Here is a 24,374-nt window from a genome sequence, read left to right as displayed (position 1 = left end):
AATGAGATTATTAAAATTGCACTTATTTTTCTTAAGAAAATTGTGGTTTTTCATGGGTGTTCACGTTATTCATATTTTTGTTTAAGGATAGTTTGAGTATAACATTTGACATCTTCTCATGAAATGATGCTGTACATGTGGCTCAGTATGTGATCATTGCACTTGGACAAAGGTGATTACTGATGTGAATACTGTAAATAGGAGTAAAAAAAAAAAAAAAAAAAAAAAGGAATGTGTCAGAAAACAAAATTATTCTGACTTTGGAGGAATGTGTCTGAAAACAAAATCATTCTAACTTTATGGCCAATGGTGTATATATATCAATTGATGACAATCAAAGGATTGATTCAGTACCAGCTCCATAGATAAACCAAAATAAAGCATTTGCACAGGTAACTGTAATCTAATAAAAGTATTGACTCCAACCACCTCCTCACCAGACTCTCCTACAGAGACAGGCTTAGGCCAGATAGTACAACACTGCAGCTTCTCACTGGACTTTAATACAAGTAGATAAATGTTTCAACAAGTTATTACAAATGAATTAACTTTTATTTATTTATTTATTCTTGGAAGTTTTAGTTTGGTGTTTTGCTACTTTATCTAGGCAGGATGGCTCCCTCAGTTGTCTTCTGTTGAATAAACATTTCTTTTTAGATTATTCCTTGCATGCACTCCTTTTATTTATTATGGTCAGTGAGACAGTCCATAACATTATATAAACATCTCAAACTTAAACATCCAAACTTGTCATTTATTTATTGATGCTATGTCCAGGGCTCTTTCTCAAAGACAAGGAGGGTTTAAATAAAATGCTCCAGTTGACAAAAGATCAGTAGTATCAAAAAAAATAAAAACTCTTTTACAGAAGAGACCTTAGAACAAGAAACATTCACAAAAGCACTGGCCGTAAGAATCAGCACCATGGACAACTACATCAAATCAGTAACAATCATTAACTACATTAGATACTAACACTTTAAAACTGATCCAGACATGAGGGATATCTACGGTTAAACTTAGGTCATGACTCTATTGTGTCCTGTGGATCCCAGATTAAAATGACAGGAGAGATGAGAGGTTGTGTGGAAGTTTCACCAACAGCCCTTTGTAAATGAATAACATGAGACGGTTATTTCTTATAAACAGGAAATCCAAATGACTGTGAGATAGATACAATAACAGTATGTAATTCACTGCGGTATAGTGGATTTAACTGCTGGAGTGTATGAGTGTTAAGTACACAACTAGGGTCAAGGTTTGAGTGAAAACTGGGCCATGTGACCTAAAGTGTAGATTAGTCATTTTCATGTTATTCATATACATTGCTAACAGCTTATGCAAAACTCTAATAAAGATCATGTAACAGCTTCCATGAGTAAGATTTATATTTTTAGGAAAATATACATATATATATCAAAATGATATAACACACACAAATACACACGTATATAAAAATCCACTGGCACACAAATAGGATTTGGAAAAACCCATATAAAATATGTCTGTAAGAATAAGCTTAGCTGTTGTTCTGTAGTGGCTTTAATTCCTGGTCAACTTGCATTGATGAGTATAAAGTTACTATTTTCAGTCCTCACTTTTTGTTCTCAATGTAGCAATACCTCAGAAGATCAGTACTGAAACAGCTGGCTGCACACAAAGTGCTGTATTAAAGCATATTCATGAACAGCGGACTAGAAGGGAAAAGCAAGGTAGGGTAAAGTGTAAGGACAACAGGGATGACTGCACCCTTGAGATCATCAAGCAAGGATGTTTCAAGCACTTGGCGAAGCTCTTTTCACATGAAAGTACATTTTGCATTTCATTTGGAAATCAATATCTCTGAGTCTGGAGCAAGAGTGGACAGGCAAAGAATCCACATTATAATATGTTCAGAGTGAAGTTTCCACAGTGAGTAATAATTTGGGGTGGCATGTCATCTTCTGGTGTCGGTCCACAGTGAAGTTTTGTAGCACTTCATGCTTCTGTTTGCTAACAGACTTTTGGAGATGTCGATTTCCTTATTCAGCAGGACTAAACATCTGCTGATAGAACCAAAACTATTCAAAACTGGTCTTCTGACTGTAGTATTACTGTGCTTGACTGACCCTCCAACTCATCTGAAATGAACCACATGTGGTATTATCAAGATGAAGATGAAACACCAGACCAACAATCCAGATCAGAGCTGAGGGCCTTCCATAACACCTCAGCAGAACCACAGAATGATCGCCTCCACACTGCAGGCATTTGTTCAAAAGGAGCCCTGACCAAGTACTGACTTCATAAATGAACCTAGTTTTCAGAAGTGTGATATTTCTGTATTATTAATCATATTTATTTAATATTATGCAATATTCTAAGGCTTATGTCCAATGGATTTAAAATGTATGAATGTTTCACTGGGTGAACATTAGTAGAAACTGCATTCTACTTTTTTAACCCACACCTTCTTTAACCCAAATTTAACACGTACATATTTGCTCTTTTATATATATAGCCACTCCTAAATCATATCTGTGACAATGCCCCTATTATTTGTAGAAACCAGAGTATCTAGAGCTGTGAGGTAAAAAGTATTAAGCTTTGCTGCCTTAAACCATTTTGATGTCATTGCATTTGTGTACTTTAAAAGAAAGATCATACACACTTACATAAGTCTGGCTGTGTGTAAAATCTGTATGGCGGATATTTTGTTTGTAACACAATTGTCATTATGAGTCTTACAAAAAGTTGAGCTTATCTGAACTATAAACATCAGTGATGGCACTGTCTGAGCTGAGAGGGGAAGCAGAGGAAAAGTATAATCCTTTCAGCTCAAACTGTGGACCAGAGTTTGAGGAGATGACATCAGATGGATTTGATGGAAGTGGAGTGGTTCCCTGCCCTCCTGGAGCTGCAACCTGGAGAGAGAAGAGACCAGAAACAGGTAAATGTGTGATAATACAGTGAATGGACAACTCTGAAAGATTTACACATCACATCACAGAACAAGGAATTATTTAGTCTAGTTAAATCCTCACCAGACATGTAACATTTTCACCTTTTTCCAACGTGAAAAAATTCTCAATGCGAACCTTTTTTATACTCGAATGTTTTACTGTTAGACACAGGATGTCTCTTACTCCTACCTTAAAAAGTCTCCACACTGAATATTTACACTAACCCAATATCACAGTAAATTACTAGGCTGACTACACACCTTCAATTCTAACGTAAAGGAAAACTCAGGATTTTCACCAGGGGTATTTCAAATAAAAGTGACTATTGTAGCAAGAAATAATAAAAATAAAATAAAAAAAAATCTTAAAGGAGACTTTGAGATCATTTGACTGGTGCCTACAGACTTTAATGACCCCACATGTCATGTATTTAGAGAGAAATCTGTATATGTTAATGTACCTCAAGATGAGGTGGGTTTATACTGATATTCACAGGGTTGTATAAGTGGAAAAGGAATTAAAAAAAAGGATATTGAGCAGGTGGAAGTAAAGCCACATGAATACTACCGGCCTTAATGATCAATTCAGACTCAATTTTGATTTCCTGCTTGTATATATATATATATATATATATATATATATATATATATATATATATATATATATATATATATATATATATATATATATATGCGCAAAAGCAGTGGAGTTAGTATGTTTAGATAATTTCCTTTAGTAAAAGTACTAATATACACAGTGAAAATACTCCATTAAAAGTTGTGCATATTCATTCTTCCCTGTTGATGTTAAATGACTATATATGATGTTTCTGGTTTCATGTACATGTTGTATTTCAACTACTTTAAATCATGTGAGTGACACCCTCCAGAGCAGAGCTGTGACAATTCTCCTTTTAAAGTTATAAAAGTTACAAAACAGAAGCCACATTAATTCTGATCTGTCTGTTCAGCTTGAGGGCACAACAACATTGGACATGTATCTGATTCAGGACCACATATGGAAGTGGACTGGATCAAAGCTGAAAAGAGTAGATTCCATGTGATTTGTATATTCAAGTGTCATAGAAAATTGCATTTGAGTGAAAACATCTGATTTGTGCCACTTTTGTCTACAGTGTAAATGTAAGAGGTTGATCTATGTTTTCCACTCACCGGTGGACCACCAGAGGTAGAAGTAGGTTCTGCGTAGATGGGAGGGGGGGTGACTGGCTGGTGAGAATAAACCCGAGCAGGTGAGGTACGAGAGTATTTAGGATGTGTGGGTTGAGTCACAGCCTGCAATTAAACCATGATATTCAGATAAAGGGGTCATGAGTTGGTGTAAATGCTTATTTGAAATACTTACATGGTAATACACATCAGGTGCTGCTGCAGACTGAGGAGCAGGGTTGTTTCTTTTAGAGGAGCTCTTTTTATAACAACACTTTTTAATACAACAACAGCAGAAAATCATCCCAAAGATAACACCAGTAACAAAAAGAGCATACATCCACACCGGAATTTCATCTGTAAGACACAAATGTAAATTTAAGGATTGTGCTAGTGTAAAATACAGTTAATTGGAAAGTTATTTCTGGCTGTTTAAATAAATGGCTAACTCAAATATATTGAATTTTTGTGTTTTAAAGCACAGAAAGAAATGTCCACTTTTCATTTCAAGTATAACCCCAACTCCAAAAAGGATGCTTTGCAAAATACAAATAAGAACAGCATATAATGATTTACAAAACTCATAAAAGTATATTTTATAGATAGATCACAGAAAACAAATCAACTGCTTGAACTGAGAAAACTAAAAACTAAAATATAATTATTAATTTTAATCCTATTATATATAAATAAAGCAATTTTGATTTTGACAGTAACATGTGTCTAAAGAGCCATAAAGGGGGTGAAAGACGACAGGAGAAATAAGTGTTATTAAAAAGAAACAGCTGGAGGAACAGGTTAGGAACACGACTGGGTATAAAAACAGCCTCTAAAAGAGCCAGAGTCTCTCAGATATAAAGAACAGCAGAAGTTCACCAATCTATGCAAAACTGTATCTATGAATTGCTGTACAATTTCTGAATCATGTTCCTCTGTGTAAATTGTGAAGACTTGGAATATCCCATCATCTACAATACATAACATAATCAAAAGATTCAGAAAATCTGGAGAAATCACAAAGGACAAGGTGAAGACACAATATTAGATGCCTGTTATCTTTGGGCCCTCAAGCAGCACTCCATTAAAACAAGGTCTGATTCTGTACAAGAAATCACTGCATGAGCTCAGAAATACTTCCAGAAATAATTATCTGAAAACAGTTAACCTGTCTCTTGGCCAAAAATCATTTGAAATAGACTGAAGCAAAGTGGAAAACTGTTCTGGGAACAGATGGATCAAAATTTGAGACTCTTCTTAGATGCCATGAACACTGTGTCCTCTGGACTTAAGAGGAGAAGAACCATCTAATTTATGGTTAGCGCTCAAGAGCCTGTTTCTCTGATGGTACGGAGGTGCATTAGTGCCCATGGAATGGGCAGCCGAAATATCTGAAAGACACCATCAGTGCTGACAGGTATAGACAGTCGTCCTCAAAATTATTCATACCCCTGCAATTTTTTGTGATTTTTTTGTTTTTGTGATGAAATGAATGAGTTTTGTCAAGTTTGTTTGTGACTTATATGCAATACTCAAGTGAGGGAATAACAACAAATTATACTTGAAGAAATACTTTATTTCAGGAGTCATTTACTGAGGGATTGTGGATGTGTATTAGAGCTGCACAATATATCGTTTGAGCATTGTCATCACAATGTACGTGTGCACAATAGTCACATTGCAGGTCCTACACTGTAAGAAGCAAATGAACTCGACTTGTTCTTATCTAATTTCAACCTGGGTACCTGACACACTGTGCACAGCGATCCACCAATCACAACTGTTCTTAATCAGTTTGCCGTAGCAGACCACCCCCTGCACATGGAGTGAGTCGCTGATAACAACATTGAAAAATGAGCAATGAACAAGAGAAAATCAGCCAAAACGAAGACTTGGTGCCAAAAAGAAAAGCAACCTCAGTTATCTGGAATTATTTCAGCTACAAGAAGGATGATACTGAAATGTGCTCTGTGTCAACAGTGCCTTGCAACTGTTGCCACACTGTAAGACCGGAAAAGTTGAGTTTACTTAAAAAATCTGAGGTAACCGGTTGCCTTAAAAAAATTACGTAATGAGTAATGAAAACTTGAGTATTTTATAATTTATATTACATATTTTAGTGCGATAATGCTAAACCACATACTACATCTGTTACAACAGAATACAAACTGTTGTAGAAGAGTCCTGGTGCTCAACTGGTCTGTCTGCAGTTCACACTTTTCAAAAATTGTCAACATTTAACATATCACAAAACTACAGCAACTGCTCTCCTAAGTTCTCAGACGTTTGCAGCCTTGTCTTGACATCAAATTAAAATGACCTTTTCTTTTTTCCTTAAAATGGAACATTTTCTCACTTTAAACATCTGACATTTCTTCTATGTTCTGCTGTCAATAAAATGTGTGCTTTTGTTTTTATTTACATTTTGTATAATGTCCTGGCTTTTTTGAAGTTTGGATTGTGACATTAAAAAAGCTCTGTGTGTTTCTGCATAAAATGAAGCAGTTTAAAGGATTAATGGTGAAAACTCACACATGGTCACATTCACATCCACGCGCTGGATCAGGTTTCCTTTCACATCTCTAAACTTAAAGACACCAGAATCTTCAGCTTTTACAGGATCAACAACGATCGCATCGCCGCGAAATTCCATTCTGTCTTTAAAGCTTCCAGTATCGAATCTCCTGAGTCTTATTTCCATCGGTGCATGGTGGCCCATCACCTTCAGAGGTTCAAATGTTACGGTCCACATTTTTGCGGGACATTCCATCTGGAGAGACTCACCCTCTTGTAGATAATGAACTTTCTCATTCTCTGTCAGAGCACACAGAACACAACGTAAGAATGTTAATCAGAAAGACAGAAATATAAAAAGTTTACATGCAGCTTCTATCTTCACCCTTTACTGACAGCCTCTTCCAAGTCACCAATCTGTTGTGTTTCCCCCTGAATTTGTAGTAGCCACTGTCTTCCTGAGTGATGTTGGTTATCTCCCAGTAGGATCCAGTCACTGATCCTCTGCCTCCATTAGGATCAGTGCGATTCCAGACGACTGTCACCTGTTCCAGTTTTTTGTCAGGAGTGAACTCCAGAAATTCAGCTCCTCTAGGAACACGCAATGAGAAGACATTTCCACAATAGTTTGTTTCTGTGTCAGTACAATCTGAAAAAGCAAATACAGAGCATACAAGGGCAATGTGTTACCTCCTTCTACAGAAGTTTTCAGATTTAATTGAGACTTAAAATACTGCTGTTCTCACCTGAAACAAGCAAGGTAGTCAAATGATTTGGCTGGCTACCACTATTCAAAATGACAGAAAAATTCCCATTATCTTGTTCTGTTAAACCTGACATGACAAGTCCACCATCAGAGTTAGTCCTGAAGCGAGGGTCCATTGACTGAAAATGCAAACAACACAAATTCATTCAGTCAGGGCAGATTCATACTCTGATTCAAGACCTGGTTTTCCTTGATGGATGGGAACAGGAAGTGGGCTTGGACATAATTTCCTTTTTGATAACAGTATAAATCAGCTCACCTTCCCATTTTTCATCACCAGCCGTTTGACCCCTCCATTGGTTGGAGTAAAGAACACAGACCCACGGAAATCTTCACCATAAAATCCAAGGTCCAAGGTGTAATGGCTGCCATAGCACATACTTCTTTCAACTGATGAACCTTTAATTAGAAAAATACGAGTGAACAGGAGAGAGAATGAGGAATTATGAGTTAATGGAAAATAGAAAACATATGGTAACTGTACAAAACTGTAATAGGTTTTATACAACATGAAGTCTTGCCCACACTGTAATCTGAGAGGTCTATTTAAATAATATCCAGGCATATGTGAGATGATTCATGTCTGAGGTATGAGAGCATGTTAGAATGAGTTTTCCTTTGAAAGTATGACGTTCAAACACTTATCTGTCATGTGTTTAATGGGGCTTTACCTTCACTCTTCTATCAAACACTCCAGCTTTAAATGCCATCTTACATTCCATTATATCTACAGTAAAGTAAATGTGCACTGCATGAACAAATACTTACAAACACAGAACAAGGACAGACTGAGGCAGAGGAGCAACATGTCCTGCAGAGAGAAGGTATGAAGCATTGTGTTACATCATCCACAGGACAGAAACAAGGGAAAAGCGGATCATTCCCACTCTGAACAAAACACACACAAAGTTTACTCACTGTAAAATACACAAATGTTACTTGTCCGTCTGTTGTCTATTACCACTCGGCCTGTGTGACAGTAAACATTCCTGGGTGAGGCTCCAACTGTACTACTCGTACTTTGAGTCTGACTACTGCGTTTGGCGTGCGCAAAATGCGCAAATACCGCGCATGACATTGCATACGTTTTGCGGATCAAGCCATGGAATCAAATCAATCTTTTTTCTTTTTGTTAAGACAACATGAAAAAAGAAAAGTTTTAGAACTGTCAAAACGTTTTCCCCAAATGTATCTTATTTATGTTTTTCTTCTTTTTTCCACGCTATTCATATTTACTGCCTATGTTACTTCAATGAATAAATTGTAATATTTAAGTTTATCAACACGTATGTACAGATATATATTAATCTGCAATTTTACCGTTTTCCAAAGCGCTCATGATTTCCTCTGTTAAAAAAAAAAAAAAAAAAAAAAAATTCAACTGAAATGTCAATAATAGGGTATTTAACCCTTTCATGCATAGGTCACTCCAGTGGACAGTTCCTCTCCAGCTGTTCTCTTGTATATTCATGGGTTTTGATGTTTTAGTTCCATATCAGCCAACACATGGACTTACGCACCATCCCATACACTGACATTCAGACCACTACTATAACTTTGCTGTTCTTGATAAACCTGATCTGCAGTAACATGTTTAAGTGTAAATCAATTGTTATTTGTTAGACAAGAAGGTTTTTTTTCCATATTATCTCCATGAAGTGAGTAATTACTGGCATTAGAATATGTCAAAATGTGAGAAGACATCAGATTAGCAGCATTAAAAGCATTTCATTGCTTTCATATCACTTTCTGATATTGGGTTTTAAACACGTTTCCTTACTTCAAAAATTTAAGGCATGGATATTTTTGTAACTCCATAGAAAAAAAAACCTCAATCGCATTGTTTTTTTCATGCTTAAGGAGGCATAAAAACACTGAAGAAAAAAATCTTGACTAAGGTTCTCACAATTCATGCATGAAAGGGTTAAGGTAACCTGTATCCTAATATTAGTATCCTAATAAACTATGACAATATGTTTGTAGAGATATAGGGTGAAATTTACAGTTTTGTGTTTGTTGTATAAAATGATACAAGGCTACAAACTCCATAGTGCCGTTCTAATATAAAATAGTAGCCTAAATGTACAGTACATGGAATAGTATTCATCATTTGATACATTAATTTTGCAGGTATTGTCTAGTTATGTTTTTAGCCACCAGATCCACAACCAGCTCCACAATAGATGCTCCTCTACAATCAAGCACAGGTCTGATATATTAACACCACAACTTCTCACTTGGCTTTAATACAATGCTTTTTTTTTTCAATGTTACAAATAAATATCAAAGTTTGGTGACACATCTTTGCATCTAATGTAGACTAACATTTGCGTCGCATGCAAAATATCACAATTGTCATTTATTTCATTGTGTTGTACCCAGGGTTGTTGCTAAAACATAAAGGGAGTTTTAATAAAATGCTCTAGTTGACAAAAGATCAACAAAACCATTACAATATCCCTTCAGCCACAAGTTGGCCAAGGGGTGAAAACTACATCAGATATGAATACTTTAACATCTCACAAGTGTGAGTAGACTTTGCAGTTCATTCCATTAAAAGACACATAACACCTGAAAACTGGTTGATTAGCACTGATCTACACATGAGGGATATCTGTGGACAAGTCTGGACTAGATGGTGTTCTGTAGATCCCAGATTAAAATGACAGGAGAGATGTGAAGTTGTTTGGAAGCTGTAAAACTAGTCTGAGATTCAGATGTGTGGACTGAGGACAGGTCAGAGTTTGGTTAAAACATGAGATATATAGACTGAGATGTTCATTAGGTATATTCACAGCGCAATATAAAAGTTTAATAAAAGATATGCAATAGTTTCCATGTAAAATTGTACAAAACAAGAAATATATTTCTCAAAAGGACATAAAACACACATATACACATAAATAAAAATTCATAGGCACACAAAAAGGATGTGACAGAACCATATGACCTATGTAATAATTTTCGCTGGTTGTTCTGTAGTGGCTTAAATTCCTGGAGGTAGACTTATGTCTTCCGTGATTATAAAGTCTTCCTCCTCAGAATAACATAACGTCATTTACATTTGCTACTGGTAGAATGGGACAAGAGTAAATCAGAAAATGGCCTCCACAACATAGAAATGTAGTTTGCCTATTTCACACAAACATGTTCCTTCACAGAAGAAGCCAAATGACTTGTGTAATAATTGTCAGGTGTGTTTGTGGTTAAACTGATGTTGCTGATGAGTCTTAGGATACAGCTGTATGATTCTATTGAACGTAGAAGGCATATCCTACTCATTCTGGAAATATTAAAGTTGAACGTGGATAAAAACAGTAGGACTCACTTCATCTGATATTTGTTTTACTCAAAGCAATCATCTGAAATCATGTTCTAAGGCACATCTGTCAGATGTAATAATTTTGGCCACCACTTTACCTAATAAGATTTAGAAAATTGTAAATAACTGCAAGATATTTAAAGTTCAAAGTATTTGGGGGAAAAAAGCACTTATTCACAGGATATTTTCTGACTTTTTAATAGTCAAAATAAGCAGAAATGCTTCTTGGGATGAAATAGATTTTTTTAAATGACTTTTTGCCACAGACTGTTTTTAGAATTAGGGCAAAATTTCTCCTTTGTTCTTGATTTTTCACAATTAGCTATGTTAAATAATTAATTAAATAGACAGACACAGATCTGATGCTATGTCCTATCATATTTTTGCAGATACTATGTAAGGAGACAACATTTTCATCATCACAGTGAGGCCCTTGCTTCCTGACACTTAAAGTTCTCATAGTCAGACCTGTCTTTGACTTGACAATTGGTTTTCAGTAACAGTACATGACATTTAGTTTCGGCCCATCTCTACATCTGATACAGACAAACTTCTTCATTACTTACCAAATATAAACTGACATTAATTTCAGCTCCTCAAAGTTGAGGAGGGCTTTGAAAATTGCTCCAAATGGCAAAAAATCTGAAGTTCAACAAGGTATCTGATTTACAACTGTATTAAACAAAAACAACATTTCTCAAAAGCACGTATAAAACACAAATGCATGTATATACAAAAAGGCACACCATAAGGGTTTTGAAAAAAAACATATCAAATATTTTTTTAAATGTAGATTTTTATGTAGTGGCTTCGGTTGCTGAAGGCACACAACTGCTTTCTCGGTGTAAAATTACTGATGTGTCTGTTATTTCTGGTATCACTGGCAGGTAATAATAGGCATGTGTACATTATGCAAAGTAAAAACATCCCAAGTTTAACACACATTTGTTGATTGTATAAGCATCATCCCAGCTTTGAAAATAAAGCAACTCTGAGAAAAGTTAAATCAACAATAAGCAAGAGTATTCAGATTTAGCATGTAAGAAGTATTAATACTGTGCTGCATCAAACCAGTTTGATCCCACTGAATATGTGCAGTTTAACTGAATGTCATATCACACACACTGATCTAAGTCTGGATGTTAAAACAATATTTTTGCTTGACAGATCATTTTCAGCGTGGGGCTTACAAAAAGTTGAGTTTATCTGAAGTATAAACATCAGAGATCGTTGTGTCTGAGTTGAGGGGAGGAGCAGAGGCAAAGGAAATTCCTTTCATGTCGAACCGTGGATCTGAGTCTGAGGAGATGAAATCAGAACTGTTTGACAGAAGTGGAGTGGCTCCCTGTCCTCCTGCAGCTGCAACCTGGAGGAGGTAATGGACAGAAAAAAGTGTGTGATGGTAGAGTACACACAATAAATGAGTCTGGATCCTTTTAGTACTAGTTTTTCAGCAATTAACCCCCCATTTTTAGCTAGTTACTGTAGTCCCTACCATGCCTTCCATTACTTCTTACAGTTGGTTGGATTCAATGTTTGGCCTGCTAGAAATGTTTGCAAACTGGTGCAGCCCACTTTTAACTATGGGGTTTATTTGTCATGACGACAATTCACAGTCGTATTGTCACCTTTCACTTCAGCAGTAAACCCCTGTGAAGAGCTTACAATACATTCACATAGAACATGTTACATGCCCATTGCAGGGGCATACAATATGTTCATTGGAGAGAGAACATGGATAATACCTGCAGTGTAGCTATAAACCTGCCTGAAGTGGCTTTAAGTGTCATCACAAGCATTGATGGACATGTTGTATTCCCTGCATTACATGCCATGAGAATTAAATGGACTTGAAAGAGGACACTTAAGTTTTACCAATGTCAATAAACCTAAATATCCCAACATGTCATGTATTAAGAGCAAAATCAACATATGGTAATGCACCTCAGGACGAGGCGGGTTCACGCTGACGTTCACTTGGTTGTACGTCTGCAAAGGGGAAAAAAACAAGTCAACACTGAGAAGAGAAGTACATTTAGCAGGTGTGAATATTAGAGGCACATATATGTGTTCCACTCACCGGTGGACCATCAGTGGTAGATGTAGGCTGGTAAGAGTAAACTGTAGCAGGTGAGGCCGTGGACTGACTAGGGCCTGTAGGTTGAGTCGTATCCTACAAATAAACCTTGATATTCAGATAAAAAGCTCATTAAAAGTGGCTGAATGCTTATTTGAAATACTTACATGGTAATATACAGCAGGTGCTGCTGCAGGCTGAGGAGCAGGGTTGTTTCTTTTAGAGGAGCTCTTTTTACAGCAGCACTTTTTCACACAACAACAGATGACAAACACCAGAAAAAGGCTACCAACAATAATAACATAATACAAAGGGGCAGGAAAACCTGTAAGAGCAAAGAAAAAAAAATGAAGATGTTATTTTATCATTGCACTAATGTTAATTCTGTCCAAATAATTAAATCCATTTCTTCAAAATATTTAGATGTAAGTGTTTCAGTATCAAAGAGGTTTTATGTGTCTCTGCATAATATGAAGTAGATTAGAGGATTCAATTTTGATGCTCACTTGTCTTCACCTCCAACTCCACACGCTGAGCCAGGTTGCCTTTCTTGTCTCTGAACTCAAAGGTACCAGAATCTTCATACTGTAGTGGATCAATGATTATAGTATCCGGGTTAAACTGCAGTCTGTCACCAAAAGGTCCTGACATCTGGTCAGTTCCTCCTTTTAGTAAAGTATACTGGTTCTCTTCCCTCGTAAATATAATGGTCCACATGTCCCCCTGATCTGGATATGTAATGTAGATGTCCTTGCCCTCATCTCGTACATGATGTCTCTCATACTCTGTGTGAGATAAAGAGAATAAGAACTTTTAATCAGCATAAATCTAAAATGTCTACAAGCAGCTACCATCATTACCTATTACTTCCAGTCTCTTCCAAGCCAGCAGTTTGTTGTCTTTCCCCCTGAACTTGTAGTAGCCGCTGTCTTCCTGTGTGATGTCATTTAAGTCCCAGTAGTTTCCGTTCAGTGATCCCCTGCTTCGTACCAGATTGGTGTAATTCCAGATGACTGTCACCAGGGCCAGGTTTTCAGAGGGAGTGAACTCAAGAAAGGCAGGCCTTTCAGGAATGCGCACTGAAAAGACACCCCCGTAATATTTTGTTTCTGTATCTTTACAATCTAAAAAAGCAAAAAAAAAAAAAGATATAAAGACAGACGTTTGTATTTAAGCCTAATTGTGAAATTTAATAATAAGCTCAGTGTAAGGTGTCACCTTTGACCTCCAAAGTGATGACATTCATCAGCCTCCCATCATCATTGAGAGATACAGAAAAAACTCCATCATCTTGTTCTGTCAGGTCTTTCATAAGAAGCCCTGAACCAGCTCTCTCTGTGAAGCGTGGGTCCTGCAGCTGGAAAGATGAACAGTCTATTTTCCATAAAACTGAACTGTAGCGACTGTATGTATTTTACTGCCTGGTACAACACATACATAGACTGACTGGTAATAGTATACTGTGGTGGAAAAATTATTTTGGACATCCCATGAATTTGTGATATATTGCATTAAGAATTACTCTTAAAGGGATCATATTTGCTAAACCCACATTTATTAGTCGTTGGTACATTTATTTGTGTATTTGGACCCTAATAGTTCCAAAAGTTTGAATTTCAACCCTCTAGGTGCTGCAAAGCTACCTTTATATTCATTTCGGAAAAAACTGAGTGGATTTCTAGAACCTGTTTTAATTCCTGTTTCATTTGTTACGTTTTATAACTAGTTACGTCATGACATTTGCACATATAACATTTCTCCAAGTATGCCATAACTGTTTGTCAGCAGCAGCGGTTGTAGCAAAAACTGAAAATATGTCCAAACTTCAAGCTAATTACCTAAAATGTTCAGTTGTTGGTTGTATTAATGAACACAAGTGGCTGAATGGGACAGAGCAGCATGGTCAACAACCTGGAGGGGGTGGGGCGGGAAGTGGCTCATTCACGTTTAAAGGGCCAGCGCTCAAAATGACCTTTCTGGTGTAATTAGTCAGAAATAGGGTTGAAGATGGACCTGTGGAGTTGAATTAATGAAGAATTCAGACCCAAGCATGGCACTTACAGTTTATGTAGACCACAGGGAAATGTTTTAAAATGCATAATTCCATTTTTAAAAAAAGCAAAATATCACTCCTTTAAATTATTGAACTATGAGTATTATAAGTACTGTACGTACTGGACCCTTCTCCAAACCCACATGCTCTGTTCTGTACGTCCAATGTTCTGTAGACATCACAACTGGATGTTTTAGCAAGAAAATGAAACACATCCAAGAAATGACATGTTGAAACTCTCAAGAAGTTAGTTTCATTATTTCTTCTTCTTCACAATAAACAAAAAAAGTCTTTGCATTTGTTTATGTTTGTGTGATGCAACCACAGCCTTTTAAGCTAAGCTAAGAGAAGATAAGCTAAGATAGACTTTGTTGATCCCATTATGGGGTAATTTCTTAGTTGACAGCAGAAAGTACAAAAATAAAGTGCAGGAAAGACAGAAAACAGAAAATATACACCTGTGAAACATAAAGTATAAAGAGAAAAAGAAGTATTTATATAAACTTAGATTTAAATTTAAATACTATATATATATATATATTTACAATGTATTTGCAGATACACATGGTGTGATGTGGGGGCCATTTACTGGGAACTGTTATAAAGCCTGATGGCTGTGGGGAGGACTTGCAGAATCGATTTTTCCACAAATATTTCATGACAATATTTGACACTGTGTAAAATTTCGAGGATGCCCAAAAAAGTTGTTCCACCACTGTACATCATAACACCAGAAACAGCTCACCTTCTTGTTCTGTAATACTAGCCTTTTGTCTCCTCCATTAGATGGAGTGAAGAACAACTGCCCAAAGAAAAGACGTGGTGTATATGTAAATGGCAACCGATAAGTGCTGCCATAGCACTGTTCCTCCGCAGATGACAAACCTTGAATCAGAGAAACATAAATGGATAGGAGATACAGAGATGAATTTGCACTACACTGTTGCCCATAAAGCTGGAATGATGTTGTTTTAAGACACCTTCCTCTTTTTATTCCATTTTTATTTCCTTTTTTTTTTTTATACACATCAGGAATCACCTTTGGTGCAGTGATTACATACTGAGTCCCAGTTATATTTTATCTGTCAAGAATAAATCCCATTATTACAATCATTTCGTGAGAAGAGGTAATATAGCCTAATTTTCTTCCAAATATTTCATCTGCTCTAGTCACAAACGAGTGACAAATAACTCCCACTAAAAAGAGATAATCATGAATTTCCTGCCCTTATGATGAAAAATACAATGCCTCTCCTGTCTCTTGTAATTAGAGGGGGTGTCTACTGCGTACGTTACCATTTATGATGACAGTCTATATGGTAAAGGGAGTTAAATCTAAATTAGATTAAAGTCTAATCACAAAGAAACAACTGTCTGTTAAAGCAGTATTTGGTCTGCATGAAAAACAAACAGGCAGTCACAGAAGGTATATGATGTATTATTATACAGTCTAAACTATATAACTGCATGGACAGAAGATTAAATATCTTGGATTTGGCAAAAAACAGCCAGTGATTGAGTGAATCCCACATAGTTGTCAAACAGAGGCCTACACCTCTACTGTATCCTATTGTTTCTCATTTTAAATTATTTGGAATGTAATGGAATTCAATGCCATAAATGAGGACAACCTTATTAAAACCAACTCTGCTTTAGCTCATGAAGTGGTCACATTAGTGAGGGTAACCCTTTCATGCATCGTGGTCACTACAGTGGACAGCTATTCAAAGATGTTCTCTTATATCCTCCTGAGACCCAGCAATGCATCCTTGTCTTCTGTAGTGGACAAGAGTTCCACATCTTTACTTAAAAAATAAATACATGTCCACTGAAAAGGACATTGTAGATATAAAACTGTTGCATCATGCTGTTTCCAATTAAGGCAATTATTGAATGTAAAATGGCAAAAATGTTTACTTACTGGGTCTCAGGAGGATATATTCATGGATTTTGTTGTTTTAGTTCCATATCAGCCAACAGAGTGGACGCTTATGCATGATCTCATACACTGCAATTCATACTTTCTGTAACTTTGCTGTTCTTGATAAACCTGATCTGCAGTAACATGTTTGAGTGTAAATCAACTGTTTGTTATTGTTATTAGACTGTCATTAACAAAAGGTTTTGTTTTTTTTTTTGTTTTTTTGCATATTATCTCCATGAAATGAGTGATAACTAGTATTATAGTATGTTAAAATGTGAGAAAACAACAGATTAGCAGCATTAGAAGTGTTTTAATTCATAGTTTTCACACAATACATCAGTAAATACATTTTTCTTTGCTTCAAATATTAAACACATGGGGTCCAGCTGAGTGGACATTTTTGTAACTCCATGAAAAATAGGTTCATAAGAAAATTTTCAAGCACATTGTTTGTTTGTTTTTTCATAACTAAAGAGGAATAAAAACGGGGGGGGGATCCTGATTAAGGTTCTCATAATTCATGCATGAAAGGGTTAAATTGTATTCATTTTATAAGTGTATGATGATTTTTTTTTTTTTTTTTTAATTACAATTTGAAGCACTTCTAATGTTAATGTTTTCCTCTTCACCCCCTTGTGCTCTGACCCTGGTCCCACCTTTCTCCTGCACCTCCTTCAGTTTTTTCTGGATCTGACACTGAAAATCTACACTTCTCCTTACATTGTGCGCATTTCTTCATATCGAAACAAACAGTATTATCCAGTCGATGAAACAACAAAATTAGTTTTTTTTTTGGTGTTTGTCTTGTACAGAGCCGGGGTAAATGTTACTAAACTCCAGTGCAGATACTTACAAAAACAGAGCGAAGCCAAAGTCAGGCAGAGGAGGGTCATGTCCTGGAGAGAGAACCCACTCATGGTTGGTTTGTTTAGTTTCTGTGCAGTTTAAGCTCACAGAAAGAAGATATGATCAAACAGATAATGTCTACGCACTGTCGAAGAAGTACAGTTTCCTTCTTCTGCAGGGCTAAGTTTGTTTTTTTTCTAGTTGTGTCTGCCTCTCACAACCCGATCCGTTCCCAGACCTGAGTGAATGGGCGTGGCTTCCTTTACCAAGCTCAACGGCTGCGTCATATGTGCGCACACTGCGCAGTTCTGCGCACAGCATTGCGACAGCGTTGGCAATTCCAACTTTGACTCAAATCATTGTGATAATTTCTTAGACAATATCAAACAGTTTGTCCCTACTATATCACCTCAATTAAAAAAAAATGTGATGAACCTATCTCAAACACTGAGATGGTTGAAGCGTTAAAACATACAGGGGTTGGACAAAATAATGGAAACACCTTAAAAAATCAACAAAATATAATTTAATATGGTGTAGGTCCGCCTTTTGCGGCAATGACAGCCTCAATTCTCCGAGGTATTGATTCATACAACTTGTGAATTGTTTCCAAAGGAATTTTAAGCCATTCTTCAGTTAGAATAGAGACGATGGCGGTGGAAATCGACGTCTTACTTGAATCTCTAAAACTGACCATAAATGCTCAATAATGTTGAGGTCTGGGGACTGTGCCGGCCATACGAGATGCTCAACTTCATTAGAATGTTCCTCATGCCATTCTTTAACAATTCTAGCTGTATGGATTGGGGCATTATCATCTTGAGGTGAAGGTGTTTCCATTATTTTGTCCAACCCCTGTATGAAACATGGTAAATCCCCTGGGATAGATGGTTTATCTGCTGAGTTCTACTCTTTTTTTGGGAATGTTACTGAAACTCCCCTTATAAATATGTATAAAGAATGCATTAAAAACAAAGAAATGTCAACTACAATGAAGCAAGGATTAATTAACTTGATTCTAAAACCAAATAAAGACCCCCTCTTTGTAGAAGACTGGAGACCCATTACTCTTCTAAATACTGACTACAAACTGTTTGCATTAGTATTCGCCAGGTGTCTCAAAAACGGTCTTGGAGAAATTATTAATGAAACCCAAACAGGATTTATGACAAACCGTCATATAAGCAATAACATAAGATTAATCCTAGATTTGATTGATTACTCAGAACATGTAGAATCAGATGCAATAATTGTATTTCTTGACTTTTTTAAAGCATTTGATACAGTGGAACATCCCTTTATTTATAAAGGCCTAGATATGACAGGATTTGGAGATTACTTCATCTCAGTTGTTAAAATGTTATCCAAAGCTATTGGATATAGCAATATATTACTATATCCAAACACTTCCAAAAGATTTCCTGTTGAAAGATCAGTCCATCAAGGCTGTCCAATTTCACCTTTTCTTTTTTTTAATTGCTGCTGAATTCCTTTCATTAATGATTCTAAATAGCACTACTATGAAAGGCTTATCTACAGTATATTTCAAAAAGAAATACGTATAACACAGCTAGCAGATGACACAGCTTTGTTTCTAAAAGATAAACATCAATTAGCTCCAGCTTTAGAATAGGTTAAAATGTTCTCCAGTGCCTCAGGTTTACAGTTGAACATAAATAAATGTGAAATTCTAACATTATATAATACAGAAGATAAAAGCATAGACTCCATTCCAGTAAAAAACACAATAAAATACTTAGGCATTGATATAACAAAAGACTTGGCAGCTAGACAACAATTAAACTTTACCCCTAGAATTCAAAAAGCTCAAAGCATTATGAATATGTGGCTTCAACGAGATCTTTCTGTCCTCGGTAGAATACTTTGAACGAAAGCTGAAGGGGTCTCAAGGCTCGTTTATCCTGCGTTGTCCCTATTTGTTCAAGATTCAACCCTTAAAGACATGAATAAGTTATTTATCAATTTTGCATGGAAAAACAAAAAACATCTCCTTAAAAAAGACATACTTTCAGGATCTAAAAAAGAGGGAGGATTTGAGTTATTGAATTTTATTGATTTAAACAACACATTTAAAATTAAATGGATTAAGGAATGTCTAATGGCTCCTCAATCTATTTGGTTTTTTATTCCACACAACATATTTAAAAATGTTGGAGGTTTACATTTTTTATTGTCTTGTAATTACAATATCACCAGACGCCCTTCGAAACTTTCTAAATTCTATCAACAAGCTCTGCTTTCTTGGAAACTTTGCAATGCACACAATTTTTCTCCACACAAAGCTATTATTTGGAATAATGAAAACATTATTGTTAGAAAGAAATCCATTTTTTTACAGAGCTGGATTGACAAAAACATTATTTTCATTAATGACCTCTTTGACAAAGATGGGAACTTATTAAGATATGAACAATTTATGACAATAAATTTGTTTCCAATTCCAAATAAAGAATATAACTAAGTATTCAAAGCGATCCCTAATGGTATTGTCTTACTTATGAAAAATCATCTCAGTTATCTAACATCACAGACAAATAAACCTTGTTTATTGATTAATGGCATTAATATTTTTAGTTTGAGCTGTAATAACAGACATTTACATAATGCACTGAATGAAAAGAAGAAAATCTCCCCCAGAGGTAAAGCAGTATGGAATTCAACTTTTTCTAAAATTGAGTGGTCAAAAGCATGGTCATTACCATATTAATACTGTGTTACAAACAAAATTAGAATTTTACATCTCAAAATTTTACATAACATATATCCCTCCAACGCTATTTTGTGTCGATTTTATGATGTGGAAGAAATATGTAACTTTTGTCAATCTGAATCTGAATCTACTTTACACTTATTCTTTTTATGTGAACATTCTTCTAATTTTTGGTCCAAAATTGAAAATTATATCATATCTAAAAGTAACAATAAAATAAATATAACATCCCAAAATGTAATTACTTATTTTAAACATGATACTAACAATCTAGAATTTATTGTAAATTTATTCATATTATTTGGAAAATTTTCATATACATAAAAACAAATATACTAAAACACACCCAAATTTTAAAATCTTCCTATTAGAATTTGAAAATTATATTAAATCTTTAGAATTCATATATTATAATAATAATAATAATAATAATAATAATAATAATAATAAAAAGCACTAACACATTGGCTATTTATAAACAAATTTTCAATACTGACTGAACTGTCTGTTGCATTTATTTATTTATATTTGTCAGATTTAGCGTTGGCGGTATTACGTCCTCAACAACTGTTTTCTGTTTGATAACACAATGCTCAACCCTCCGGTATCTGGGTGCGCTTTTTAGGCACACTTTGCACTTCGGGTTAAAAAAAATTAATATTATTTTTTACAATTTAAATAAGGTTAGAATTCAAAAGTTGTTCATTTGTGCATGATCTTTAAAATTCTGGCCATCAACTCAAATTTGCACATTGTAAACAGAAGAAAATTACAGGACTAACATCTGTCTCCCAAGTGTGCCAAAAACTATTTCTTCCATTATAACCACTGTTTTTGATCCGAAAGCCATTAAGGCATAAATCCTGCTTTTACTGATATCTGGGCTTCATTTGAGAGCTGAGGGTCTAAATGAATTTATTAACGTTGTTAATGTTGCTGTTAATCATTGACATATGCCAGGCTGCAAAAATCAAATAATATGTGATCTAATTTTTATGTAGTATTTTGAAAAAAAAAAAACAAAAGACATATTTTGTGTTTTTTGCATCAAAAAATGTAGTGACATCATGATGAAAAGAGATCATTTAAAGGATTAAAAAAATGTAAAATGAATGATTATTTGATATGTATGATGATTAGGGGTGACCTTGATTTACAAAAATAAAATCAAATTAGAGCAGAAAAATAAATCAATGTATAATATTTAATAGTTTGATTTATAGGTGTGCCATTTTAGTGTACTTGGTGACAGATGCTAGTATTTTTGAACATTTGACGAAGCACCAAAAATAAATAATGCAAATTAACGGATGTTGCTGTTAATCATTGACATATGCCAGGCTGCAAAAATCAAATAATTTGTAATCTACTTTTTATGTAGTATATTGAAAAAAGTTAATTTTTTGTGTTTTTTGCATCCAAAAAAATGGTTTGTTTACAATACAAACACTGCATTTAAAGGGTTAAAAAATGTTACAATTATTGAGCATTTGGTATTTTTATTTACGGCTGAAGTTGATGAAATAGAAAAAAGTGTAAAAGAATTAAAAACAAACTGTATGAAAATTTTTTTGACATTATTCATTGACATTATTATTATTGTGGTGCTTAGTAAGGGCCTTGCTGGACGGGATACCGGAGGGTTAAATAGGGAAAGGCTTTTTTACATTCTTCAAATCCTGTTATATTTTGACATGCTTCTAACTTCAGAAGACTGTGAAAATGGCCTGTATACAGACAACTGCATCTGTAGTGTCCGTCTGGTCTGACATTATTCTTGTCGTTTTGCCTCTGCAGTCCAACTCAGGGGGCTAGAAATGAAACAATCAAAGTGTGTTTTTTGTGTGGGCTTTTAGCTTTAATTCAAGGGCATTAAACATTTAGGAAATGCAGCCATAATGACATTTTAATTCTTAACCCTTTCATGCATGAATTATGAGAACCTTAGTCAAGATATTTTTCCTGAGTGGTTTCATTCCTCTTTAGGCATGAAAAAAAACATGTGATTGAGTTTTTTTTGTTTTGTTTTTTTAAGGAGTTACAAAGATATCCACTCAGCTGACCACCATGTATTCAATTTTTGAAGCAAAGAAACATGTATTTAAAACCTTATATCAGAAGTGATATAGAAAACTATGCGATAAAAGCATTTTTAATGCTGCGAATCTGATGTTTTCTCACATTTTAACACACCCTAATACTAATTATTATTCACTTCATGGAGATAATATGGAAAAATAAGTCTTTTGCTTAAAAAAAAAAAAAAAAAATGAAACCTGTGTTTATTACAGTCCAATAACAATTAGCAATTGGTTTCCACTCAAACATGTTACTGCAGATCAGGTTTTTCAAGAACAGCAAAGTAACAGTAATGGGATGAATTGCAGTTTATGGAATGGTGCATAAGTGTCCAGTGTGTTAGCTGATATGGAACTAAAACAACAAAACCCGTGAATATAGAAGAGAACAGCTGTAGAATAACTGTCCACTGGAGTGACCACTGTGCATGAAAGGGTTGAAGACCAAGAACTGATGATTCCAAATGAAAATGTGTCTACATCTAACCTTTACTAACTGATTTATCATCATTTATTGTAATATTATTATTATTTAAAAGGGAAAGGCATTATCAATCCTTACACAGCTGGAGTCTCTGAGAAACTTCTGAGGATTTTCAACCAACACACTATCCAGGTATTCTTCAAACCCACCAACAACCTGAGACAGGCTCAGGTGCATCCTAATGACAAACCTAGGGAGAGACTGCTTAACACGGCACAGGTTATTTAGCGCAGTGAGAAGTGCACTGTTCTATACATTGGAAATGTCAAATAGTCACTCCATTAACACATAGCTCAACTCAGGAGAGCCTGGACCTCAGACCAAGACTCTGCAGTCTGTCTTCATCTGGAGGAAAAACACGCTCTTCTGAAGACATTGATGTCTGAATATTGGCCAGAGAAGACAAGTGCTTTGAATGAGGAGTCAAAGAAGCCATTTTTGTGAAAGTGAAAAAATCCTCTCTGAACAGTGTTGGTGGTCTGGGGCACTCCTTTTCAAAAACGTACACCTCTAACTTGAACATCCTCCCCAAACAACCTTGCATACCTAGATTCACCTGAGATCAATCAAGCCCCCCTGAAGGACTTGGACAATGACCCACCCTTTATCAACGATCCTGAAACTCAAACACAGTTCCCACTAACCACCCTGACACTCAGCATCACCCTACTACAACCCCTGACACTTGACTCTAACCTACACAAACCGCCCCCAATACAGGTTTATAATCTGCTTTCACCCACCAGCAAACAGAACTGATGAAGTCTCTGGGATGACAGATGAAAGGTTTTCAAGAACAAATCCAGTGCAGCTGAACTTCAAAAACATCTAAGGACTGTTTCCATGGTCACTACGGAGCCTCTGAACGTCCAATTGGGTCAAACCTGATGACAATGAATAGCTGAGAAACTGTATTAAACCAGAGTTATTTATATGTATTGACAGGATTATTCATTCATTCATTCATCTTCTGAACCACTTTGTCCTAAAGAGGGTGGCGGGGGTGTTGAAGCCTATCACAGCTACCTGTGGGTGAGGGCAGGGTACACCCTGGACATGTCACCAGTTCATCACAGGGTTTGATAGGATTAGGGGTTCGAAAATTATTAAACATTTTAGATCATTAGATGTTTTTGGTCACTAGAACCTGTTTAGGTCTTTAAGGGTTAAACAGTTAAAAAATAAAATAAAATACTGAAAGCTTTTCTAGGGATGACAAACATGCTTTTTGCCATTATTTATATGCTGGGGGATAAAAGTCTACACAAATTAACACCATATGAAAGTGAATGAACAAATGAAGCTGATATAGAACAGTGATTTAATATAGTGGCTTGTGTTTTCATTCATTAAATATGTTTTAATACAGCGTTCTTAAGTAAGATGTGTAATTGTTGTGATTCTATAAATTCATTAGGCGGACTGACATTCTCAACCACCTGATCACCGACTCAGACAGGATTATGTGAGA

General features: G+C 35.5%; 2 protein-coding genes across 3 annotated transcripts; both read right to left on the bottom strand.

Moving 5' to 3' along the window:
• Positions 1–740: 740 nt before the first annotated feature.
• On the bottom strand, positions 741–8,423 carry LOC115426618 (uncharacterized). The gene is made up of 9 exons (XM_030144729.1): positions 8,307–8,423; positions 8,157–8,199; positions 7,648–7,787; positions 7,369–7,507; positions 7,008–7,271; positions 6,641–6,922; positions 4,308–4,468; positions 4,115–4,237; positions 741–2,903 (listed from the first exon to the last, which is right to left on the bottom strand). Exons 2-9 carry the CDS (start codon positions 8,194–8,196, stop codon positions 2,724–2,726), a joined length of 1,329 nt encoding a protein of 442 aa, XP_030000589.1. The 5' UTR covers positions 8,197–8,199; positions 8,307–8,423; the 3' UTR covers positions 741–2,723.
• Positions 8,424–10,958: 2,535 nt separating this feature from the next.
• On the bottom strand, positions 10,959–17,839 carry LOC115426617 (uncharacterized). Of its 2 annotated transcripts, none has more exons than XM_030144727.1 (9): positions 17,618–17,839; positions 15,586–15,725; positions 14,006–14,144; positions 13,648–13,911; positions 13,294–13,572; positions 12,955–13,112; positions 12,791–12,883; positions 12,655–12,699; positions 10,959–12,076 (listed from the first exon to the last, which is right to left on the bottom strand). In XM_030144727.1, the coding sequence occupies exons 1-9, from the start codon at positions 17,679–17,681 to the stop codon at positions 11,897–11,899; spliced, it is 1,362 nt and encodes a 453-aa protein (XP_030000587.1). In that variant the 5' UTR covers positions 17,682–17,839; the 3' UTR covers positions 10,959–11,896. The 2 variants fall into 2 exon arrangements, with proteins under 2 accessions (XP_030000587.1, XP_030000588.1); XM_030144728.1 differs by having other exon boundaries at positions 13,648–13,866.
• Positions 17,840–24,374: the final 6,535 nt, after the last annotated feature.

Source organism: Sphaeramia orbicularis, chromosome 10, assembly GCF_902148855.1.
Source record: "Sphaeramia orbicularis chromosome 10, fSphaOr1.1, whole genome shotgun sequence".
Lineage (NCBI taxonomy): Eukaryota > Metazoa > Chordata > Actinopteri > Kurtiformes > Apogonidae > Sphaeramia > Sphaeramia orbicularis.
This window is presented reverse-complemented; position numbering and strand designations above follow the sequence as displayed.